Raw genomic sequence first — 23794 nt, forward strand, 5'->3', positions numbered from 1 at the left:
GCTTTCTAATACTGAAGTCATACTTAGCTATTCTTTAACTCATAAGCTGTGTATTTATATAGTAGTATATGTTTAAAGAAGAGTTTATTACATCTCCTGATGTTTTTCTTAGTAGAATATAATAGAATTTCCCCAACTCATCTTGAGATTTTAAGCACTATGTTCAGTAATCTCATCTCGGTTAAAGAATTCATTAAGAACTTCCCATTAAAAAAAAAACAAAAAAACAAGCCTCTCTTGAGGTTTTTATAAGAATGTAAATATTGTGAAAAGTGGTGGTGGGACACCTTTAGAGATTCATAAGGGCTCTTGCTATGAGCTGGTGTGGAGGTACATTTGCCTTTTATCCCTTGGTCAGAGGCAAGGCTATAAATTGGTTTCTGTCATTGGAGATCCTTCTTCCATTGCTGTGTCTGCAGGAGTGTTAGCAGTTGGGCAATTAGTACCAAATGCCATAGCTCCTAGGAATTAGACAAGGTGTGTGAGAGAGTCATAAAAAATCCTGGAGAAGTTGCAATTTTGCAACCTTAAAAAGCCCAATAGGATGTATGTTGATGATGTAATATTGAGAAAAGCAGACACCAAGACAGACTGTTTCCACCTAGCTCTTTTCTTCTACCTCTGCTTTCTTTTCTGTTTCAGGTAAAGAGATAGATAGCAATATGTACTATTTATAGTACATTTAAAAGATTTTTATATATAGATTTATATAAGAGAATTGTATTATTTTTGTTCCGTTTATAAAATATTATAATTTCACAATAAAACTCAGGTTGAATTAATTATTTCTGTATAGTTTATACATATATATGATTTGTATTATCTGTAAGTGAAGAAAAGCAATTGCTTATGAAATTTTTTGTGGAGTTATTTTTAGTGACCATGGAGGTTACACAATTTATCTTTGCTGATATTTATTTTAAATAGAATGTTGTATGCATAGTCAATATTTTGTTTCAAGTGTTTTGTTTATCTCTTGCCTCTGGCAGAGAACATTTGTGTCATTTTTACTCTGCATTTAGACCTCTTGACTTGTAGGCTGAGGGAGAGTGAGATTGCTGGGAGAAGAAACACTGATTCGTTGATTCATGGTGACTTTGCTACTGTATGGCAGTCTGTACTAATTGGTACCAAAAGCAGCATTTGCTCTTGGCTAGCTTATGTGTCACACTTAAAGGCAGAAGAAAAATAGCACCATCAGTTAGGATGTAGATTGGCAGCAGTGAAAAGATCTGGAAGAAATACTGCAGCAGATTCAGGAATAAATGTCAAGGGACAGAAACTGGAACTTTGATTCATGCTCTCCTATCTGTTTAAAGTTGTTTGGACACCAGAGTCGAGATTTGAGCCTGTACTGTATTTTAATTAATTTGTCAAACTCTGCTCACTTCAAACATTCTCTTTTGCCTGCTTATGTTTCATCTTTCAATGTTCAAAGATACAATGAATTCTTGAGCATGCTGGTTTGTTACCTTGGCAATAGAAGAAACTGCCAAAAGAGTGATAAAATATATCTGCTATCAATTTGGAAATTCATATTCTTCTTAAATACACTTGTTCATATTTTTATTTTTTTTTTGTATAGCATGGCTATTGAAGTGCTCTTGTTGCAACTGCATCTTTGTTCTGCTGGATAGAGACACTCTCAAGGTGTAGGCAAATGTTTTTGCTTTTCCCTGAAGCAGGAAAAGTCAGCTAAAGACATTCAGGTTTGTAGGTCAGTACCATGCTGCTGTAAATGCTAAGGTGTTAAATTGCTGTACCCACATCTCTGATCTCTCCAGGATCTGTGAAAGTCCAGTAGGAGGGACCTTTGGATGAACCCTGAGCTTAATGGGAATGCAGGATTGTCTCTGGGCTCTTTCCCCTGCAACTGTCAAACTACTGTAGTGAAAAATATAAAGATTTTTTGTCTTCATGATTTTTATTCTCTATATCCAAATAGTCAATAATGGACCACAAATAGACAGCAGCAGTTGCAAAGTACGTTTTTGTTTGTAAGTTACAGTAGTGCTAAGTAGAGTTAAAAAGAAAGGCAAGATGAGGTAAAGGGCTGAATTACAAATGAAGTGTACATGTAAAGTACACAACACTGAAAAAGGTGTGGGAAACCACCTCACTAGTCATTTATACCTCCCATTACACTGTTGCATCCAAGCTGCTGCTTTAGAAAAACCAATCCTCTATCAGAGAAGATTTAGACCCAGGTATGCAAAACTCATCAAAGAGAATGGAATGAAGCTTGTTCAGCCTGTACAATTAATATAAAACAGGACAGTACTGTGACTTGCCATTTGTATTAATGGTTATGACCAAAAAAAGAGTGAGAAAGAAAAATCCTCATGGAATTGTGACTTGTCACTGTATTTAAAAAACAAACCAAACAAGCAGAAATATTCACATAAGTCTGTTTGTATATCTTTGTCAACTCTAGGTCTCAGTGCACCTTGCTGTTTTACTCACTTACTAAAGCAGACACACAGCAGCCCTAATAGAGGTACAAGTTCCATGTGAGCTGAGGTTTTACTCTTCAGTAACAGCGCTTACCTTTGCTAGCTAATTACACTGACCTGTTTTAACTGAGTAGCAGCATGAGGTTTTTATGTGGGGCATGCATCTCATTTACTGCTACAGTGATTTTGTGTTTTTCTGCTACGTAGACAAGTAGCAATGTAAATTGTAATAAAACTAGTACTTCAGCAATAAAACAACTACACACTGAATAAATAGTAAGTGGATATAAACAATATTTTTCACTGCTTCTAGGAAACCACTTAATGAAAACAAGTGTTTTAAAAAATTCACACCAAAAGTGAGCCAAATAGCAGGGACAGGGAGGATGATCCATGTGCAGTACCACCTAGGCAATTTTGGTTCTGTGTTTTGGCCCAAAACTGCAGTGTATAAAATTTAAGATACTAGTTTATTGAAAGAAGCCTAACAGAGAAGTCTGGCTGGTTCTTTAACTACCTATACCATGAAGCAAACACACCCTCATGTTACAGGACTACTGAATGTGTGTGATTAGCCCATGCATTTTAATGCTTGTCTCCCACCAGGAAACACCACTGTGGCATGGTTTGGGTTTAGGAGGATGTGCTGTAGCGCACAGAGTTGTATAGATCCAAATCGAGAAGTGTTGGCACTGCTGCAGGACAGTGACACTGTGGTTTTCTAGTACAATTGATCTTCATGATGTTCTAACAGGTAGAAACCTTGATAACTTGTTTCACTTGTCTAAAACAAGAGTACACAGAGATAATATTTTCCAGTTCGCCTCAACAAATTGAACAATTTGTCTGCGTGTCACAGCAGCTGCTGCTGGCTTGTCATATGTCTGAAGAGGTCTCTCTGGAATGGAGAAGTCTGGGGCCCAGATACTTTTAGGATTTTAGAAACATAAATCTGCTGTGCAGGTTGCTTTGCCAGAGTTTCAGGACACTTAAAACAGAACTTTCTTCTACAGAGCTTTCTGAGGGAAACCCCAGGCACGGATTTGATGTTAGACATGCAATTTCTTTCAATATTGCTGGTGTCTAATTCCCATCTGTGTCTCATTCCTGCAATTGCCTCTTGGGAAGATTTGTCTCCTGGATGCTTCCTTGCTGAGGCGTTAGTGACGGCTGATGCCCACACAGGCTTTAGGGGAGCATGAAGCCAGGAAAGTTGGAGGAAGCCTCCTCACTGACTCACTGCTTTTGACTGTGACAAAGCAACCACTTTGCAGAGAAAAAACTTTTTAAAAAAATAGTCACCAATTTCAGACATTGCCAGAGCTTCATCTCCTCCCTGGAGCTATGCTGTAGAAAGATTTTAAAGCAGAAGGTAATGGTCAAATTGTGATTTCTTTTCCTCATTTAGCTTATTCAGCACAGAGAAGTTATCCTCAGTGTTTCATTATAGATAATCTAAATCTTCTCCCTTGCAGTTTGAATCTAGTCCCCATTGTCCTGTCACTCCATGCTCTTGTAAATAGTCTCTCTCCATCCTTTTCGTAGGCTCCCTTCAGGTGTTGGAGGCCACAGTTATGTCACCCCTAAGCTTTCTCTTTTCCAGGCTGAACAACCCCAATTCTCTCAGTCTTACATCAGATACGACAATTTTTATTGCACAGTTGCACAGTTTATAGTATGCAACACCAATATTGTGGTTTGTGTAGCACCAAGCTGGTTTGCCCATGGGGAGGATAGCCCTTGTGATTCTACAGAGTTATCTCAATTCTGACTTGCTGAAAAAAAAATAAAAAAAACCAAACCCTTGTCACTACCTACTGGTTACTGTTAGCTAAATTCTGTAAATTATTGGTAGTTAAGAGCTGTGGGAAAACACCCCAAACTTAGGTGCCTTTTTTCAAGAATAATCAGTTTTCATCCTTCTGATCTTACTCCTAAAGATGAAGTACTGAAACAAAAATGTAGGGTTTTTTTTCTGAATTAGTCAGCAACATATTTTTATAGTTAGTGACATGTCTTCCCTAGCATGTGTTTTACCAAAGAGACGCAAATGATCCGTGTGCGTATATATGATTTCCCTGGGGATGCCACCCAGGGTGCCTAACAATTATACCTGCTTCTTTGATGTTACAGTTTGTTACTATATTGGTGCTGGATGAATCACTGATGACCCCTTTTTATGTCACTTCAGAGAACACAGAAGTATGTTCTGTTAACAGCAGTTCTTCAGGGTTTGTTTCAACATGTCACCGCTCTTGGCTTTTTGTTTTCCACAAGTGCTGTTGTAAATCCTAGAAAATGTCACAAGTGAATTCTATGAAAGCTTCTTTTTTCCTAAAGTTTCCTGTAAGTTTTTTTACAACTTGTAGCTGTCAAATCAGACATTAAGATACTATATTGGATTTTCATGAAAAGAGCTTGCTTTTTAAGTAATGCTTTTTAAGTAATGGCTTATAATGTGACTCCTGTGGATAGTCCTGTACAGGGCCCAGAGTTGGACTCTGTGATCCTTGTGGGTTCCTTCCAACTCAGCATATTCTGTGCTTGTGACTTTACTGTGCTGGGTACTTGGCCAGAGTGGCGGTAAAACCAAATCTGTCAAATGACAGGGAATGGGAGAATTCCCATGAGTCTGAAATCCCACGCACACTCTGAGAAACACAACAGCAACAGACGTGATGAAATAGTTTCACTTAAATCAAGTTAACCATACTTTGAGGAAGAAGTTATAAATGTTTATCTTATTTTTAGTGCAGTAAAATCTTGAGTGACAGTTCTCATGACTGTACTGAGCAAGCAGTTCATTACTCTGGTGGATAGACTGTTTCACAAAGAAAGAAAACTTCCAATCACAAATTTTCTTCATTTTAAAACACAGAGATTCATTTAATAGAATCAGTCAACCATGAAATGTGATTGCACAAAATGAGATAAATGACTTACAAGAATATTCTTCTTCTTCTTCTTCCCCTAGTCAGGGGGAGGCAACTGCCTTGTTGAAGGCAGTGGGAAAAATTATATGGCCAGTGTACAAAAGACAGTGAGTAAATGCCAGTTAGGAAACAGCTTTGTGCAATGAGTGATCTACAATCTCAGAGTGAATGCTTAGGTGAGGTACTAGATAAGAGTGGCATGATGTGTTTGGAGACATAATGATAACTTTTCATTACCGACAGTATATATGGTTTCCTTTAAGTGGGATTAACAAAATACTCCAAAACAGTGAGCACAATCCAAGAAGCCATCTCTTCGGTCTAATCTGATGCAAGAAAGACATCCCAAACCCAAATTCAATATGATTTGATGCTTTCAAAGAAAATTATCCTCAAGCATATTCAGTCATTTTGCAACAAATCTAAAACTGCTTCCACAATATTCTCATGCCTGTCATTGAACACAAGGAAAACAATGGTGCTAGTTAACATGATGAAAAGCAATCCAGAAATAAATATGCTCATTTTGTGACATAATTTTCCCCTACACCTTTCTCTCAGCTGTTCTTTGTCTCCAGCAAGCAGTATCTCCCTTGATGTTGATGCAATTCATCTCTGTTCACATTTGAGGCACGAGTCTCTCTCATCATGTTAATACATGAGATGATTCAAGCTGAATTCACAGCTGTTGTTTTTAACCTGTACTTGCTTGCATGTCTGCTCTGTTTGAAACCTAAAGATTTATGGTCAAACCTTAGCTCAGGAATGTTTTAATTGGGTCTCTATTGATTGATCCTTATTTTGGTTGGTGTCAGCATGGATGAGGTTGGGTTTGAACATGGAACCCTTAGTGGGTAAAAACTGCTGCCTTTGACACCAGGTCACAGAGAAGGGAAGCTGCCAGGGAGGATGTACCACTTTTTTTTTGCTGTTGGGTAGACTCTTTCAGATGGTTTTGTCTATTCTTTAGTCAGGCTAGAAATGGTGGCAGCCTTGAATTGTATCTCTCCTCATAACCTGTTTCTGCATCAATGTCTTTATATAAATCTTAGAGATACTAAAGCAGCATAAAAAGTTCAGCAGCACTGGACAGCATTAAGTATGTCTTATTTTACTTAGGCTTTGCATGTATTTATGAAAGCTTTCTAGGAGCATAATATAGTTAAAGCAGCCTTTTTCTTGCATCATAATGGCTAAAAATCAAAATGAGATAGGCTTGTGAATTCTTGTAAGATGCTTATCATCTCAGTCTTCTTGGAAGAAAAAATTAAATTGAAATACAAGACTTAAAATTCCCACTGAGTGACTAGTGTCTTTTCTGTTTCAACCACTACTTTATGTAAAACTGAGAGGGCTTTTTGGTAGCTTTGTGGTAGCCATAATGTAGTAAATAGACTTATTATAGTATTTTAAAGTATTTTTGTATTTCAGCTTCAATATATTCACTATTTAAAAGAAATTAATATGTACTAACAGTTTCTCAGCCAGGTGAAACCTCAGGTGGCAATGCCCCAGCTCCTGTCACTGAACTGGGCAGCCAGCTGGCATGTGTGCTCCATCCAGGGACACTGTGACAGAGCCTCCAGGCAGGGCTGTAAAAGAGCAGGCTTTTGGAAAGCTCTATAATATTTACATAGCTATGTAGCAGGATGCAGTGTTTCATATTGTAAAACGAGCAGTGATAAAGGAAAACATGGCTATGCAATGATGTCTTCTTTTGTTTGTCTGTAAAAAAGGAAGAGGAAATGTGGAAAGTTGTTTTCCTTTATTTGAAGTGATGAATATGATTATCCATGAGACTGAAGCTCAGTAAAATTACTACCACTAACAATACATATTCCTTACTGCTAAGTGCAGACAGTTAAATGAATTAGCCTGGCATACTCTGATCTCTAAAATACAAAAATATGCTTTTCCTGACTAATGTTTCTGAAGATCTGAATAATCACTGAATAAAGGCCATGTTGAAAATATGATAGTAAGTAGCATAAATAATATAATCAGGTTAATGCAGTCACTGTTAAATTACTGCTTTAGAGATGAAATAAATCTGTAAACCTCATTAGTTTAAAAGAAAACCCATGGCTGTGTATATTGCTGTTCTAAAAAAGTTGAGACATAATACAGAACATAATCTCTATAATATCCATAGGTGATGTAAATGTAGATTAGTAATCTTCAGGTTGAGCTTTGTTTGGATGAATGTGAACTGGAATTTTACAGGGCCTAAAGACTACTGCAGAAAGACTATACAGAATATTACAATTACAATTTCAATGTATTTGACTCTTAATGTTCATTAATGGTGAATTTTAATGAGTTAAATTAAGTATTTCAATTATTTACATGCATAGACAAACGTAGACATTAAAAATCACCTTTTGAATTTATAATCAAAAACAATAGAAACACTCAGTTGACTTTTGCAAGTGTACTTGTGCTTCCTTGAATAAAAAACCACAAATTTAAAAACCTGAAGTTTGAATGAACATGAGAAATTTGTCTTTTAAAAGCCTTTTCAAACTTTGCAACATCACAGGACAGAAGTAGCTAATTTAATAATTTGGAAGTCTTTAGAGTGGGTAGCTGAATGACTTTTTATCTCTTTCCACAGGTTTTCAATACATACTCTAATGAAGACTATGACAGGAGAAATGATGAAGTTGACCCAGTGGCTGCATCAGCTGAATATGAACTCGAGAAGCGTGTGGAAAAGCTGGAGCTCTTCCCAGTTGAACTAGAAAAAGGTATTGTGTCTGTGTGCCATTTCCACTTCATGTGACACTGACCTGCAAGTTTGAGGAAGTCTGCACATGACTACGGACCCTGTCTTGAAATTCCATTAATTTGTTGTAGTCATCTTGGCTCTTTGGATTTCAGGAATTGTTCCGTGAGGAATTAAAGAAGCAACTTAGAGATAAGCAGTTTTTACCTTCTTAAGAGAATTTTTTTGTGACACTCCATTAACATGATTTTACACCGTGTTTGATGTGATATGTTCATTCTTCACTGGAGGAATAAAAATCTTTGTCTGTTGTTCTAAGCTCCTCATAAGGCTGCAGATGATACTTTTTGTGTATAATTAGAATAGTAGTCAAATAGTTTTTTTAAAAGGAAGCAAAATAATGTGGTCTCTTCCAACCTAGTGATTCTGTAATACTAGTGTTATTGACACAGAAAGCCAAGAGGAACCAAAGCATGAATGTTTACCTACCAAATAACTGTACAGATGAATGTAAGAAGTTTCTGTTTTCTTTTGCCTTTTTCACAGATGAAGATGGACTTGGAATAAGCATTATTGGAATGGGAGTTGGAGCTGATGCAGGCCTTGAAAAACTGGGAATATTTGTCAAAACAGTAACAGAGGGTGGGACAGCAGAAAGAGATGGAAGGTAAACTAGACTTTGTATTTTGAAATTTTATCAGCAATAGTCACTATAAATTGTGATTTTCAATAGGGAATAGTTTGTTTAATGTATGTAATTGTAATCCAAGCTGTAAAGTTAGTAAGCTTCATTGCAAGGTCCAAATACCTGATGTGGTTATGAGAAGGTACTAAATTGGTACCATGAGTTTAAATTATCAAAGAACAACACGTTTGCCAAATATATGTATTTGTTACTACTGAGAACCCAGATGCTTCAGCATGAGTAAGGCTGCTGATTCCAAACTCTGTGTCACTTTTGAAGGTAGTTTAGATTATAAAGGTGTTGAGCTCCCACCTGTTCTCTTGGCTTCAAGCCAGCTTTAGATAGGCAATCCTTAGAAAGAGAATTCTGTTCAACATTTGATTATTTGGTCTCTCTACATTTGATGTCCTTACAAAGAGATCTTGACAGGCTGGATCGATGGGCTAACATTGATCGAGGATAACAGCACGAGGTTCGATTAGGCAAAGTGCCAGGTTCTGCACTTGGGTCTCAGCACCCCCAGGCCGTGCTACAGGCCTGGGGAGGGGCAGCTGGAGAGCTGCTCAGCAGAAAAGGACTCGAGGTCCTGGTTGACACCAGCCAGTGTGTGTCCAGGTGGCCAAGAAAGCCAAAGGCATCATGGCTTGGATCAGCATAGTGTGGCCAGCAGGACCAGTGCAGTGACTGTAAACCCTGTACTGGGCACTGGTGAGGCCACACCTTGAGTCCCATGTCCAGCTCTGGGCCTTTTCACTACAAGAAAGACACTGAGGTTCTGGAGCATGACTAGAGAAGGGGTACAAAGCTGGTGAAGGGTCTGGAGCGCAAGTCCTATGAGGAGCAGTTGAGGGAGCTGGGGGAGATAAAAAGGATAAAAGGAGGCTGGGGAGACCGTGTCACTCTCTACAGCCACCTGAAAGGAGCATGTGACCAGGTGGGGGTCAGTCTCTTCTGACATTTCTCGAGTGAAAGGATGAGAGGAAATGGCCTTAAGTTGTGACAGGTGAGGTTCAGATCAAATCTTAGAGCTTTTTCTCACTGAAAAAGACATTGGAATAAGATGCCCAGAAAGGTGGTGGAGTCACTGTCTCTGGAAGTGTTGCAGAGGCATCTGGATGTGGCACTTGGGATGTGGTTTAGGAGTGATTGAGTTGCTTAGTTGATGGCTGAACTGGTCTTGGTCTTGGAAGATCTTTTCCAACCTTGATTTTTCTGTAATTAAGCAAATAATTTGAGTATCTGAGCATATAAATTTTTACTAAATACACTCCTTTCAACTTTACTAATACAGACTTTTACTTTATATTTCTTATTTTGGATAGTCTTCTGTTCTGGAGTTCAGTTTTCATACCTATAGCACTGAAAGTACATTAATTAATTGGAATAGGAAGCTGTACCATAAATCTTGCCCACTAAAGAAGTGGTGTATATAGTCTTCTGTGGTGCTCATAAAAAGCCTGCTTGCTTCTAGAATTGCTTATTTGGTATGCACAGGATAAAGAATTCCTTCTCAGCATAAAATATTTCCTATCACAAGAGGCACAGTTATCTGTGTATTATACAACACCTGCCAATCTGTGTATTATACAATACCTGCCAAAACCAAGCCAGCCTCTTTTCATTAGGAGATAGAAAAAAACTTCATTATGTAATCATTTAATAGTGAAAAGGATTCTTAAATATCTTCCGATCTGTACAATTTTTCGTTTTGTCCCAGTGCTTAACTTTGTAAATTTTCATGCCAATAAAATATTACTTCTCTGATATGCAAGCAATTGAATCAGCTTATCTGCATTCTCCTTTTCTGATTTTAACCATTAATGTGTTGTTCTATTAGTTAATATGAATATATTGTTTATAAATAAGAATGGGAATAAACTCTTAAGACACTGATGCTGTCTTCTAAAAATATATTGCAGTAACACGTTCCTTGTTAAACACCTCTAACTTTTCAGTCAGGCAAAAAGTTGTTCTGCTGTGGGAATCCCACAAAAATTTAAAAAGACTAGAAGTCAGGGGATTGCAAAGTTTAGTAACATTGCTCTGAAACTACTGAAGTATTTATTCTTCTAGATTGAGCTTCGAGGTATCTTTACAGATCTTGGCAATAAGATATCAAATTGAAGGCCAAGTACTGATTTATCACAGGCTTAAAAATTATGAAAGGACATGAAGAAGCTGATGCTTCAAGGTGTCATGACTTTATCCATTACTTTAAGTGAATGTTTTTGTGAAGGATATGCTTGACCTCAGCTAGAAGGCATTAAGCTCACGACTGGTATTTGTGAAATTCTCTGGTTGAAAATCAGTCACTCACTGCTGCTCTGTCATGATCTGTAATTTCTTTTCATCTCATTATTCACATGTTTGAGTGGGCTATAGAAGTTAATGTTCCGTCACAAGTCTCTTCTTTCATTTCCCTAGATGGCATCTGAAAGGAACTTGTCAGCTGAGAAAAAATAATATCGTTCTTTGACCATTCTAATATTTGTGTTGGTTTTCAACGGCAGAATGTTCAGTCAGCTGAGAAATAGGACTCTGATTTTCTCTTTGAGAGCCTGACTGATCATTCACTTGGGAGAGGGGTATATAATCCTCTCAGTCAGGACCAGACAGTTCTGCATAATAAAGTGCATCAACTGTAAAGGGTCCTGTTAACTTCATCTTTATGAAAAGCCTACTTAATCATTAACACTGATGGCAAAACAAAGTCTCTTACTAGAAAATAGAACTATTTCAGCAGTTGCATCAGATACTCTGAATAATCACATAGCAATCTTCAACCAGCTTCTTCTGAAGCTACAATTTAAAATGTTACAGTATCTGTAGAATAGCTGTTAGACTTTTTTTATTGAAAGACCTATCAAATTATGATATAAAGTACTTGTCTCCCATGGAAATACAAAATCCTGTGCAAAGAGGTTTCTCAGTGATTTAACACCACTGGCTTGATTCATGTTGCTGTAAACAAACAGGTAGAATTTAGTTGTCACATTCAAAGGTCTTGTGTGCCAATATTTAACCAAGGAGGGTGCTTAAAGATGAATCCGTAGGCAAGCATGTTGATAAGTATTAGGAGAGGTTATTAATAGTGCGAAAAATCTTAAATCAGTCATTAGACTGAATATGAAAAATAAAATATTTTTCTGGATCAGTCAGTCCATAGTGGCTTCTTTCAAATTATTGTGGTGATGAGTCATTCACTTTTTAAAGTATTTTGATAATATTGGGAGCAACAGTTTTGAAACATTACATAGTTCTTAACTTGAACTCCAGAACTTGTCTCTGCGCAGATTAAATTTTCCAGTCCATCATACAGAGCAATCGTGCAAATAATGTGTTCAACTTTAGTTGGTTTGCTTCTGTAGTTGCTACTCCATTGTAATCTGCACGCAGAGTTTAAAGTCATGAACATTAGAAAATAATTGTCAGAAGAATTACCAATTTTATTAATGATAAAAGCAATAAAATGTTGATAATTCAGGCTTTGGCAAGCCTGAGTCTAATCTTTCATTCATGTTTAAAGTTAGATTTGAGGGACGGAGGAGGCCTGGGGCTCCTATTGGAGTGGGCTCTGAGAGGAAGGCTGCCCTTTGTATTATGATATGTATGTATGTTCATATATAATTAAAATACATGTGTATCTAGAAAAAAAGGAGTTTTGGAGAACAGCGACCATAAAAGTAAGAGTTGGAAGTTAATTTAGGAGCTATACAAACAAGAAAGGAGGTACAAATATGCCTAGAGGACAAATAGAATTAGACTGAATGAAGATGGAGCCACTTAGGAAGTTTCAGACAACAGTTCTCTAACTTGATGTTTCATGACCCGGAATACTGTACCTACGTATCTGTATGAACACTGCTAGTCCACTGTGTGATGATGTATGGTGCTGTTGCATATAAAAGGAATCTGATATTCCACCATTTTCAGCCAAGAGGCTGACAGTTTCCCATTCAGTAGGCACCAGCTTCTTAAAAGTGCTTTTCCAGGAGCTCCTGTGGCCATCTGACTGCACCCTGTGTTTACTAAAGTTAAAAAAAAATGAAGTCAAAATTAAATAATTATTTATGTGATTGCTGTATTTTTCAAATGTTTCAGTAAAAATTGAAATAAAATTCTGAGATTAAATTGCCTAATATGATTTTCAAAATAGGAGTTTATAGGCTGCCTTTTTCAAGGGAGATCCTGTCCAGAGCACTGTGACATTCTGTGGTGTGAAGCTGCCAAAGAATAAGTACTGTATTTCTTACTCACCACTGGAATCCAAGGAATGGAAGATGCTGCTTGAACACATGTAAAACTGCAAAGCCTTTCCTCAGACTTGACAGAGAAATTAGTGCTCCAAGTCATAATGCTTCAGCATTCTGTTGAAGCCTCTGTTGTTCTTTGAAAAGAAGTCTTATCACTAATATATCCTAAGATGTTAAATACGTTAATTTAGATATTTTCATATCATTTAAATAGGATTTTTTTCATAGCTGTTTCTTGGTTGCTTTGTAAACTCTGTAGTTTGGATCAATAGAATCCATGTAAATACATGAAGATTGCTCCCTTTGACTAGTTGTGGATGTGTGTGGTTTTTAATTTGAAACTATCAGAGATTGCGCGTTTCTGAAGAATAGTATAGCAGTCATCTTCCCGGGATTTGTAATCCAGAAGAGTCCAGCACCAGCTGTAGGGATTTTGTAGTAGTGCTTGCTTTAGATAAAAGCAGTATGGCTTTCATTCTGTCTTAACTTTTTCTGCATTAAACAATGTATCAGCTGTAAATAGTTGTTTGGTTTCAAAACAACAGTCCTCATTAAAACAGTCCAAGATTTTGTAATTGTGTGCAGCAAGATCACACCTACACTAGGAATTCATCTTTTTGGAACAAGTTAGATGAAATATTTTAAGAGAATATGTCACAGTTGGATCTGATACATAAGGTTTTTTCTCCACAGATGAGCAGGTTGTTTTAGTTAAGTACTACCTTTTTTTTCCATTAGCATGAAATGCCAGAGCTATGTCTTATGCTGTTTTTCAAGATTGGCTTAGGAAAGAATGATATAAGAGCTGTTCAAGTATCTCATTTAATTTAATTCATATGACAAATTCAAGAGTTTGCGTTGCTGTATTTCTATACAAGGAAAGAGACTGGATAATTAATTGATGATATTAACTGTAATGGTAACTTTGAAGTTGGATTTATGAGATGTCTTTGTGCAATAAATGATGTCGTTTTTTATTTACCTCAACCATTTTATGACTGAGCTTTTGTTTAAAGTCAAGCTAGAGAGATCTCTATGCTAAGTTTAGCTGGAAATTCACAAGAATTCATACAATTATTTATGCATTTGTGTTTTCCCCTTAAAGGATCCAAGTGAATGACCAAATTGTGGAAGTTGATGGCATCAGTCTGGTTGGTGTTACACAAAATTTTGCTGCAACTGTTCTTAGAAACACCAAAGAAAAAGTCAGGTGAGTATTTTAGAAGGAAAAAAGAAATTTTAATTTAATATTAAGATTACCTGGCTTCCTTCATAGGCCTTTCAGTTTGCCCAGGTAGAATCAGAGGGTTTTACCTCTGCATCTTCCCTCCTTTGATCCCAAGAGAGGGATCAAATACAGTATTACAGTTTTGTTTTGGCTTAGATTTTTAAAATATTACCACCAAGACAAGGTGAAATTGCAGGCAGATGATGACTATGCTCTTGATCACTAGTCTAGATGTTCATGTGCTTCAAGCTGTTTGTATTAGTTGGAATGATGAAGGTCGTGGTGTTGGTCAGATGGAAACTGCTGCCAGTGACCATTTCCTTGTTCCACCTTTGGGGACACTGAGCATGTTCATGGTCCAGGGTTGGAGCAGGAGGAGATGAGCACTCCAGTCCCTCAGATCCCACCTCAGCACAGAGGAGACAGATGCAGTAGTGATAACAGCTACCAAATTGAGGAAAGTAACCAGTAGTAATTAACTAAGTTCCCATCAGCAGCTGTGGGTTTCTCTCTGAGCCTGTACAATGGTTCATTGAAAGGTGTCCCTATAAAAATCCATAAAATAATGAACAGGCTAGAAAATGTAACATATACTGCAAGTAAGCTTCTGAACTTGTGTGAATGTGACTGCAAAGGTCTAAAATGTCATTAAAATGAACATTGTTTCCCTAGAAAAGAACTGGTTTGCTATTTAAAACCCTGTGCAGTCACATAGTTTTTCAATAGCTTGTTAATTTCAGTAAAGATTCAACTCTACAAAAGAAATCAAAAAAATATCTTTGGCATATTGTAAAAGCAGCAGCCATTCTGTAGTCACCTTTTGGTTCTCTTTCAAAGTCTTCTCTAGGGAGTACAACTGAATTCTTTGATTAATGAGTTCATGGCTGACTTTTGAACCATGACTAAACTATGGGTGGTAGTATATGCAGACCCCCTCAGATGGTGGTGCTATATGTTGGTGTGCACACTTCCACCGTAATTCCATAGCTGATCCTGCATGACATTAAAGAATAGTACTGGGATGTAGATTCTGCAAAGAATCTTGGGGGTGGTTGATCAGTCTTTTATTTGAGAGATGTTATTTAGGAAAAAAACACTTAGAAACTGTTGGGTAATTGCAGGTAATTAGGTGAGTATATTTATGTGTAACATTTACATTTGAAGTTACACCATTACTATTTCTGCAAAGACTCACACATGCTGTGAGTGTTCCTACTGACTAAACTATGAAAATGAGTATATACTTTATTAGGTTTTCTATAGTTGGGACGTTCAAACATAAAATCCTGATGACAGAGAATAACGTGTTCCTGTTTCGGTACACAGAGCAGATGTTATGTATATTCTGTGTTTGATGTTCTAATTCAAAAGGGAAAAAGAAAGCGCCCACATAAAACATATGTATTATATACGTTTAGAATCAGGTTATTACTGCATAAGTTATAGAATAGAATACTTGCTTCCTTGAGAAAATAATGGAGGGGAAAAAACAAAATTATTTTCACACAGAGCTCCCACAGTCTTCTCTCAGGAAATAAATTACATTGAGTTTGGTTGCAGTCTAGACTCTTGTCACAAAATAAGGAGCTGAAAAAAGTATTTCTTCATTGTTGAGCTTACATTTCCAGGTATACTGTGTATCCTGTGCACTGGGATCATTGGCTTCTGACAGGTCTCATTTATCAAAGAGAGATATTTGAGTTTTTCCTTGTAAGATTAAGATACGGAGTTTTCATGGAAAAAATGACCCAGTGTGTTAGTGTCAAAAGTAAACAAAAAAAACATAAACTAATATTCTGTTAATAATTAATTTTAAAGACTGTATGAGTTATAATATAAAATAATACTAAAATATTAATAATGTATACATAAAGAGCATACCATGTGGTTGGCAGTATCTTATTAATGTGTATATCTAATTAGAAGAAAAAAGTGGGTAGAATTTGGTGCAACTTCCTTAATTTTTTTTTCATTTTAAAGGTCATGGAAAAAAAATGCTCAGAAAGACTACTTTCTGCTTTATGCAAGCCAGCTGAGAAATGCATCATTTTTTCCCTGGTTTGTTATAGGCTGGAGTGAGACTTGACTGAGACTTGACAAGGTAGCCAAGCCTTGTGTGGCACAGGCTCCCGCTTAGCTTCTGGTCCAGTCCTGGTTTTGTTGCCTGATGCTCTACATTGGTTTTAGTTGCACAAAATGAAAAATGGTTCCAGAAAGCTGTTTTTTGGAGACAGATATTTCAGGATGCTTGACGTTTTGGCTTCAATACAGGTTTGAACATTTGCTTGTAAAGAAACCAAGAGCTAATATTGGTGAATTTAGATATGAAAGAAAATAAGGTATTTTTAATTCATGACTGTTTTTCTTTTGATATGTGACAAAAGAGCCCTGCCTGCTGCTTGTTTTATGGAGAGAGCAATTGGTTTCTGGCAGATCGTCTTTCCTGCTGCGTTACAGCTAGAATGGAGAATCCCTCATCTCCACCCTCTTTGGCTGTGGCAACCTCTGCACTTGAACTGCTCCAAAACATTAGGGTCAACATGGGAGGGTCTGCTGGGGCAAAATGCCTTTCTTGGCCCCAGCTGTCAGCTCTTGCCTGTTGGCAGTGCAGGGAGCAGTGCAGGGAGCAGTGCAGGGAGCAGTGCAGGGAGCAGTGCTCCTGCCCTTGGAGCGCACCATTCCCATGGCAGCTGCCATTAATGATCCGTGTCACTGCAGGAGGCAGGAGCAGGGGAAAAGGTTACTGCTCTATAAAGCCCTCCTGCCTTTCATGCAGAGGATGTCCCAGCCAAGCTGCCAGTGGGTAGGCAGTGTACAAGCACACCTCACCTAATCCAAGGCAAGGCAGCTCCCTCCTTCACAGGAGGAATCATGTTCGCACTTACGTACCTGCTCTTCAGTAGGGTCAGCTTGATGGGGTTTATAGAATGCTTTAATAAGCATAGTTCTCTTTGTGATTATAGCATACAAAACCTGTGCCTTTCTTCTGCCTGGTGTCCTGTACACACAGAGATTTGTGTGTCTTTCACTGGCATTAATTCACGTTTATATCCCACAGCATTACATATCTGAAGTCGTTTTGTCCTTAATCTAGTCAAAGTGCATGCTGGTTTTTATAACAGGGTTTATTATGTGAGATCAGTCCAGAAAGGACACTCATGAATAGAATGGCATTAAAGCCACTTCTTAATTCTTTGCGATAAATGCAGTCAATAGCTCTTCAGAGAGCTTCCATAATACCAATACTTAGTGATTTATTTTTCTCCTTTGAGCCTTCTGAACACTTTGAACTTCACTGACAGTGGAAGTCATTGACCTAGAATAGATTTTTGCGATTTTTCTATCAGAAAAAATGTATCAGACTGTCTGTAGCTGACACAGTAAAGAATTTGTGAAAATGAAGACATGGCTTTTACCTTTTGAACTGTTCTAGGTGAGGCTGAGAGGAGGTGAAAGAAGAACAAACGAAAGCATCTACGATTATTTTATCCATTGTCTGCAGTATTGGATTATCCAGCAGATTCATCATATCATAATGAAAGATCATTGGCTCAACCAACTTGACTTATACAATGATAATAAATTAAATTATTCCTTCTTACAATGTTTTCTAGAAAGATAATCAGTACCCAGCAGATGTATTCTGGTAGCCTGTGAGGCAGAGGAAAGAGATGGAATTCTTTCATAATCCCAGCTGGCAATCAGCTTCTGTTTTTCAGGATAAGAATTAGTGCCCTCGTGACTCTACTCAGGCAAATACAGCTATGAATGCTATTTCAATTGATGTAAATATCAAGTCTTCTTTATAATTTTACACAACTGTTTAGTTTACTAATATCTCATGTTAGTGGATTTCAGAATTTGATTAAAAACAGGAGGGATTTGAAATATGTGTTGTTTTCAATATTGTTGAGTGTTGCTCCTGCTCTAAGATTAATGGCTCAGAGGGCAGTGCCACACTAATACCACTAATTGTTCTGTGCTTCTTTTGACCCCATTTAGGATGTAATCTATCAGTTTGAAGTTTACAAGTGGTGCCTGCAGTCATAAAAGATAGGATAAGGAGACAGCTTGACAGTGGGAATCCTATCCTGTCATGGAGTTTCTTCTGTGCTATTTTGCTTGCAGTGATGTTGAGTGTCAGACATGTTCTTTGAAGCTGCTTGGGTGATGTTAAGCCTTTGTGAACCACACTTTCTTCTCCTGTTCATCATAATGAAAGGGTTCTGGGAGACCCTACAGTCTCAGCCAGAGAAAGCTCACTTGGAGAGCTGTATGCCTCCAGGGAATTTTATTTTTTCCTTGGAACATATTCACAAGAGAAAAAAATCTAGTTCTTTCATAGAGAAAACTTTATCCTTTTATCATACTTACTGGATACAAAGATTTGTGCTCACACAGCTCTGGGAGAGGCAGGGTCCCAGGAAAGGAGGACATGGTTCTTGGAAGAAGTACTGCATTGATAAAAAGAAAGGTTCTTGCATGAGAGAATCATCAGGAAATCCCAGTAGTCGTATGCTGCTTTTATGCTTTTAGCATACTTTATTACTTTACTTTATTACTTTCCTCTGAAAGGTTTCTTTTAAGGAAGTTAACCAAATTCAGTGTTTTACTGGAAAGGCAAATCTTAAACTCTGTGTCCTCCTTCCGTATCCTGTTGTATGAATGTGACTAAACATTTTCTAGGCTTTCCAAACTGTTGCTAGGCACTGAGCGGATGCTCTCATGGTGCTTTCTGAGTCAGTTCTTGACTTTTTTTAGGGAACCACGCAGAACCTGTGCAAAACCTGTTTGGTTTATCAGGACATGTACCACCATGAAAGTTATTAATTGTATTAATTCTAACCTGCCAGTGAGTTTACCTGTTTTTGTTTATTTAAATTCTTCTGAAATACATCAAAGTCTTTCCATCTTAAATAATTGGTTAGCCAATTTTGCCATGTCTAATTAGTCTTCTAGATCATTAAAGAGTATGTTCTAACAACAGCGGTGCAACTCTACAGCCCTCTGGCTTTTCGCTATTAACTATTCTTTGTTCTAATAAAGAATAACTTATTGCCATTTTTTGTTTTTTCTTATCTGGAAATTTTTAGTTCAAAGCAGAGTTCTGTCTCAACTCCCAATTATTTCGCAGCCTAATTTTTTTTATCTCATACTAAACTGAAAATGTGATCTTTAATGCAAACTTCTACTTTTATATAGCTCTTATACAAGGAGCAATTAAAGGGTGAAAAGTAAAAATAATTGATTGTTCAGTAACACTAACTTGAAATGTCATTTATTCCCTCCTCAGCTAATTCCTCACCCCATCCTGAGCTGAATTTTTTCTGAAAAATACACTGTTTCCGAAAATAGTATTTTCATTAGTTTTGTTTGCCACCACAGCATCTGGGAAGGTAGTTTATACAGTCAGGTCTTTGCAAGAACTGACATTATAGGGGACAGATGAAGTCAGGATGTAGCCAGCAGCCATGCCCCGACGGGAGGCTGTTTATTCCCAGTAACACTGAACAGCGTGCCTTTGTTGTGACTCCTTTGTCTAGGTAGTAATCTTCTCTTTTCTCAGTGTGCATGCCTGTGCAGATTTTCTTTTGCTCCTTCTGACTTTGCCTGCCTGTGCTCTTACCCTGTGAAACAGGTGGGTGGGTCCTTTAAAATTTTGCAGGCATTCTCCAAAGTGCAGATCTGCATTGTAGTAGAGGCAGGACTGCTAATTACTGGGTAACCGAAGGGTACCACGCTCCATGTCTGCTTCAGAGAGCTGTGTAATGTGTTATCTGTTTTCTGCCTGGGCGTTGTGGTTTTCTTCTTCCTTTCCCTGTCGATTTCTTTTTCCTTAAATCCAAGTGCCAGAGCTGAGGAGATAAAAAGAGAAGGAAAGAAAAGCCCTTTGCTCTGTAATGCTGATTGCTGAGGTGGGACTTCATGCTGGGCTGCTTCAGAAGCCATGTGTGCTTGGTGCACTTTCTGCTTCTTTGATTGTTTGATTCACAACCTAAATTGTGGATCTTGCAGAAACTAAATGTGGGGTGCTGTATACCAAAGTAGTGTAAATTTCTCCTGTTTAATCCACTATGGTTATATCAAAGATTCCATAATAGGTTTTCCTTCTGGTTTCTGCAAAATACTCCTACAGGCTCTGGTAATTGTCCTGTAAGACTACCAGGAGAAGTGTGCTGAACATGAAAAATTACTCAAGAGTCCTCTGACCCCTTAGCATGGGTGAGATAAGACTGCATTCATCACTGCTTTGCTGGTTTATATTCCTTGGCTGTGCCTGTGTAGTAGACAAGCTGTGCCTTGGACTGTTCTTTGTGCTGAGGCCAGCTGGCAGCAGAGTGGTCAGTGCTCCTACCCTTAAAGAGTTGTACCTTTCTGAGCAGGGTGGCCATATCCAACTGTCCACTGGAAACATCCAAGCTGACTCCTAGCCTTTTCTAACTCCTAGACTGTGTCTGAATAGTCTTTACTACTAGAATATTAGTTAACTTGGTTCAAACTGTTTCCAAGACAGTTTGAGTGATGCAATACGATTTTAATATGATGACCAGTTACTAGTACTTGGAAGCATTCCCTGGCACTGTGTAATTTACTGGCTTAAGCATAGCCCCTGTATCCTGAGTTCTTGCTAATTTGAATTTTATGGCAATTTTTTTCTCAAAATATTTGCACATTTGGACAGGAAATTATATGTTTGAGTGCGAAATGGAAATATAAATATTTTGTCCAAATTATAAACTATTTTTCTAGGTATTGGAATATGGCTTTTAAAATTAAGTATAACATGAATGAGTAAAGTTCAGTGGGGCTGGATCTCATTAGGAGCAGCTTTCTTTACTTTTCCTGGTAAAAGGAACAACTTGACAAGTTTTGAATCAGTTCATCTTCAACTTGGTTGGATCTAAACTTAAACTACTAACCCTGCAACTGAAATATCATAATATATGTTTATTTAGCTAATATTTTTATTCCTTCATCCAAGATACTATTTTGTAGAAGCTCCCACACAGTTTTGGTGCACCTTGATTAATAGGATACAACACTGTGACAGCTGGGCAGAAATAACTGCTGTTCATCCTTGCAGGATAACATGCCAAAGTGTATGGATGGTGCTGTAGGAGCATTTAGCTGGGCTGTGCTGTGAGGATGGTCTACCTTGCCTAGAATCTGGATCATGTAATCATCCAGATTAAGGACATGGTCTGAACTCAGAAGCTTACTTGTGACCTATCTGTATTTTCTTCTTGGATTTCTTCCCTGTGGATGCCAGCAAGGGTGAGGGTGAGGGAAGACAGATCTCACCTCGAAAAACAATCTGTTTCTTTTAGAAACATGGCCTGCTAGCATTTGTACCTTCTGAACAGAGGTGGCTGCGTTCAGGTATGTTAAAGCACAGATTTACAAGTGTGTTCCTTTGAAGTGGCCATTCCTGTAAGAATTGCATGGTGCTATAGCAGATGCTGATTAAATTATCACCCTGTATTCAAGGAAACCTTTTAAGCAAGGATTGTGTTGGAATACTGTCTGGCTGTTTGGAAAGAGAAGGAATTGATTTGTAATATGCACTCTCAGAAGAACAGAGCAGTGTAAGGACGATAATCTGGAAAGGTGCCAAAACATTGAATCCCTTGGCTAATTTTGAAGTACTCCTGAGAAAAGCTTACGTGTCAGTGAGGCCCTAGACTAGAATTGATTTCTGGAGGAATAATTAATCTAAGTGCATTGATATTATTGTGTGGGTTTTTTACATGACTTCCTAATTGTCTGACTCAATATCCATTTAGTGTTGATAGTAGCATAGTTTATCAGGGGCTTCTATCCAAGATGCTCTGGAGAGTATGCTGAGGCTTTTCTGATGCTTCATCTGTGATTTTTCTGCTCATCCACCAGTACCACTGATACCACTGTTTGCCCTGAAGGCCAACCACATTCTGGGTCAGCACCAAAAGAGGAGTAGCCATCAGGGTGAGGGCAGTGATTCTGCCTCTCCTCTTTGCCTTGTAAGGCCCCACCTTCAGTGCTGCATCTGGCTCTGGAGTTCTCAGCACCAGGAAGATGTGAACATGTTGCTGTGGGTCCAGAGGAGACCACAGAGTTGATCAGAGGGCTGGAGCATCTCTCCTGGAGACAGGTTCAACCTGGAGAAGCAAATACTCTGAGGAGACTTTATAGTACCTTCCAGTAATGAAAGGGGGCTTATATAAAAGAGGTAGGGTGACTTTTTACACAGATAGTGATAGGACAAGGGGGAATGGTTTTAAACTAAAAGAGGAGAGATTTTTGTTAGAGATTAGGAAGTTCTTTACTCACAAGGTAGTGAGACACTGGAACGGGTTTCTCAAAAAATTTGTGGATGCCCCATCCCTGGAACTGTTCAAGACCAGGTTGAACGGGGCCCTCAGCAACCTGATTTAATGGAAGGTGTCCCTGCTCATGGCATGGACATTTGGCCCCTTCCAACCCAAAGTGGTAAGTTGAAGTCCTGCTGTCTTTAAATTCAGAGTACTTTACTTCATCCTGGGTCTGGGCACAAGGATAGAGGCTGCAGAACTTCTGAACAACAGTTCATCTTACTGGCAACTCAATCTCCAGGGTCCTTGGAGGCTCTTCCCAAAGTCTGCTCGTCTGTACTAGCTTCACATAGCCAGCATCCTGCACTAGATATTACACATATTGCCCTCTAAGATGTTTCTTATGTGAATTTAAATAACTTCACTCAGTCATTGCCACTTTCATTCACTGATGGTCGTCACTTCATTATGTTACTTTGGGTGCTGATCTCCAAGCAGAGCTCTTCACTTGTTTGTTAGTTTGGATCACTTATCTCCAGGCAAACATTTTTTATTTCCCTCTACCAGTTCTCTTGGTTCCAGTTCTTAGCTTCAAAGATTTGTGTGCACATACCTGTCTCTGATGCAGGGGCGGGCTGGGTGGATTTACTGACGTAAGTTTGCACATGAGATAGCTAGGGTAATACAGGGCTGCAATCACAGGATCTTCAACAGCCTGCAGGAATAGGCTGACAGAAACCTTATGAGGCAAGGGCTCATGTGAGTCCAGCATCTGGGGCAGCATCCCTGTGCAACGCTGTGAGAAAGACAGCAGATGTACAGGCAGCATCCTGGAAAGAGGTGGAAAGAACATCTGCAGTAGGAAGAAGAGAATTGGATGTCAGGCGTCTTGTTGCTGTCTCAACTGCTTTCCATGAGTTAGAATGGATAAACACACATTCATCATACTCTTGGACAAAATAACAGGCAATGAATAGAAGTTGCAGCAAGGGTAATTCTCATCAAGGCCATGACAAAGCTGCCTGTCTTTTCAAGTCAGGGGCTTAGGCTGGACTGGTTTCCTTCCAACAGAAATTATTCAGTGTTTATGAATTTCAGATCATTTCATATCAAGAAGTGTAATGGGAGGTCATAGCTTGTGAATTCCGTATGTGCTGTTGGTGACTTCACAGCAGTGATGTTTGGGAGGGGTTGTTCATTATTATCACACAAATTCCAGCTTGTGC

At 38.2% G+C, this 23794-nt stretch overlaps 2 protein-coding genes across 4 annotated transcripts in view; both read left to right on the forward strand.

Annotated features, from left to right (window-relative positions):
* PPP1R9A (protein phosphatase 1 regulatory subunit 9A) overlaps positions 1 to 23794 on the forward strand; it is a 133095-nt gene that overhangs the window by 62983 nt on the left and 46318 nt on the right. For all 3 annotated transcript variants that reach the window (XM_058830763.1, XM_058830762.1, XM_058830764.1), the window contains exons 3-5: positions 8001 to 8133; positions 8658 to 8778; positions 14155 to 14259. In XM_058830763.1, coding sequence (XP_058686746.1) covers positions 8001 to 8133; positions 8658 to 8778; positions 14155 to 14259 — 359 coding nt within the window. The remainder of the gene's footprint in view (positions 1 to 8000; positions 8134 to 8657; positions 8779 to 14154; positions 14260 to 23794) is intronic.
* The window catches only part of DYNC1I1 (dynein cytoplasmic 1 intermediate chain 1), a 411944-nt gene that overhangs the window by 62441 nt on the left and 325709 nt on the right, over positions 1 to 23794 (forward strand). The gene's annotated exons all lie outside the window — the stretch shown is intronic.

Source organism: Poecile atricapillus, chromosome 2 (assembly GCF_030490865.1).
Source record: "Poecile atricapillus isolate bPoeAtr1 chromosome 2, bPoeAtr1.hap1, whole genome shotgun sequence".
Taxonomy (NCBI): Eukaryota; Metazoa; Chordata; class Aves; order Passeriformes; family Paridae; genus Poecile; species Poecile atricapillus.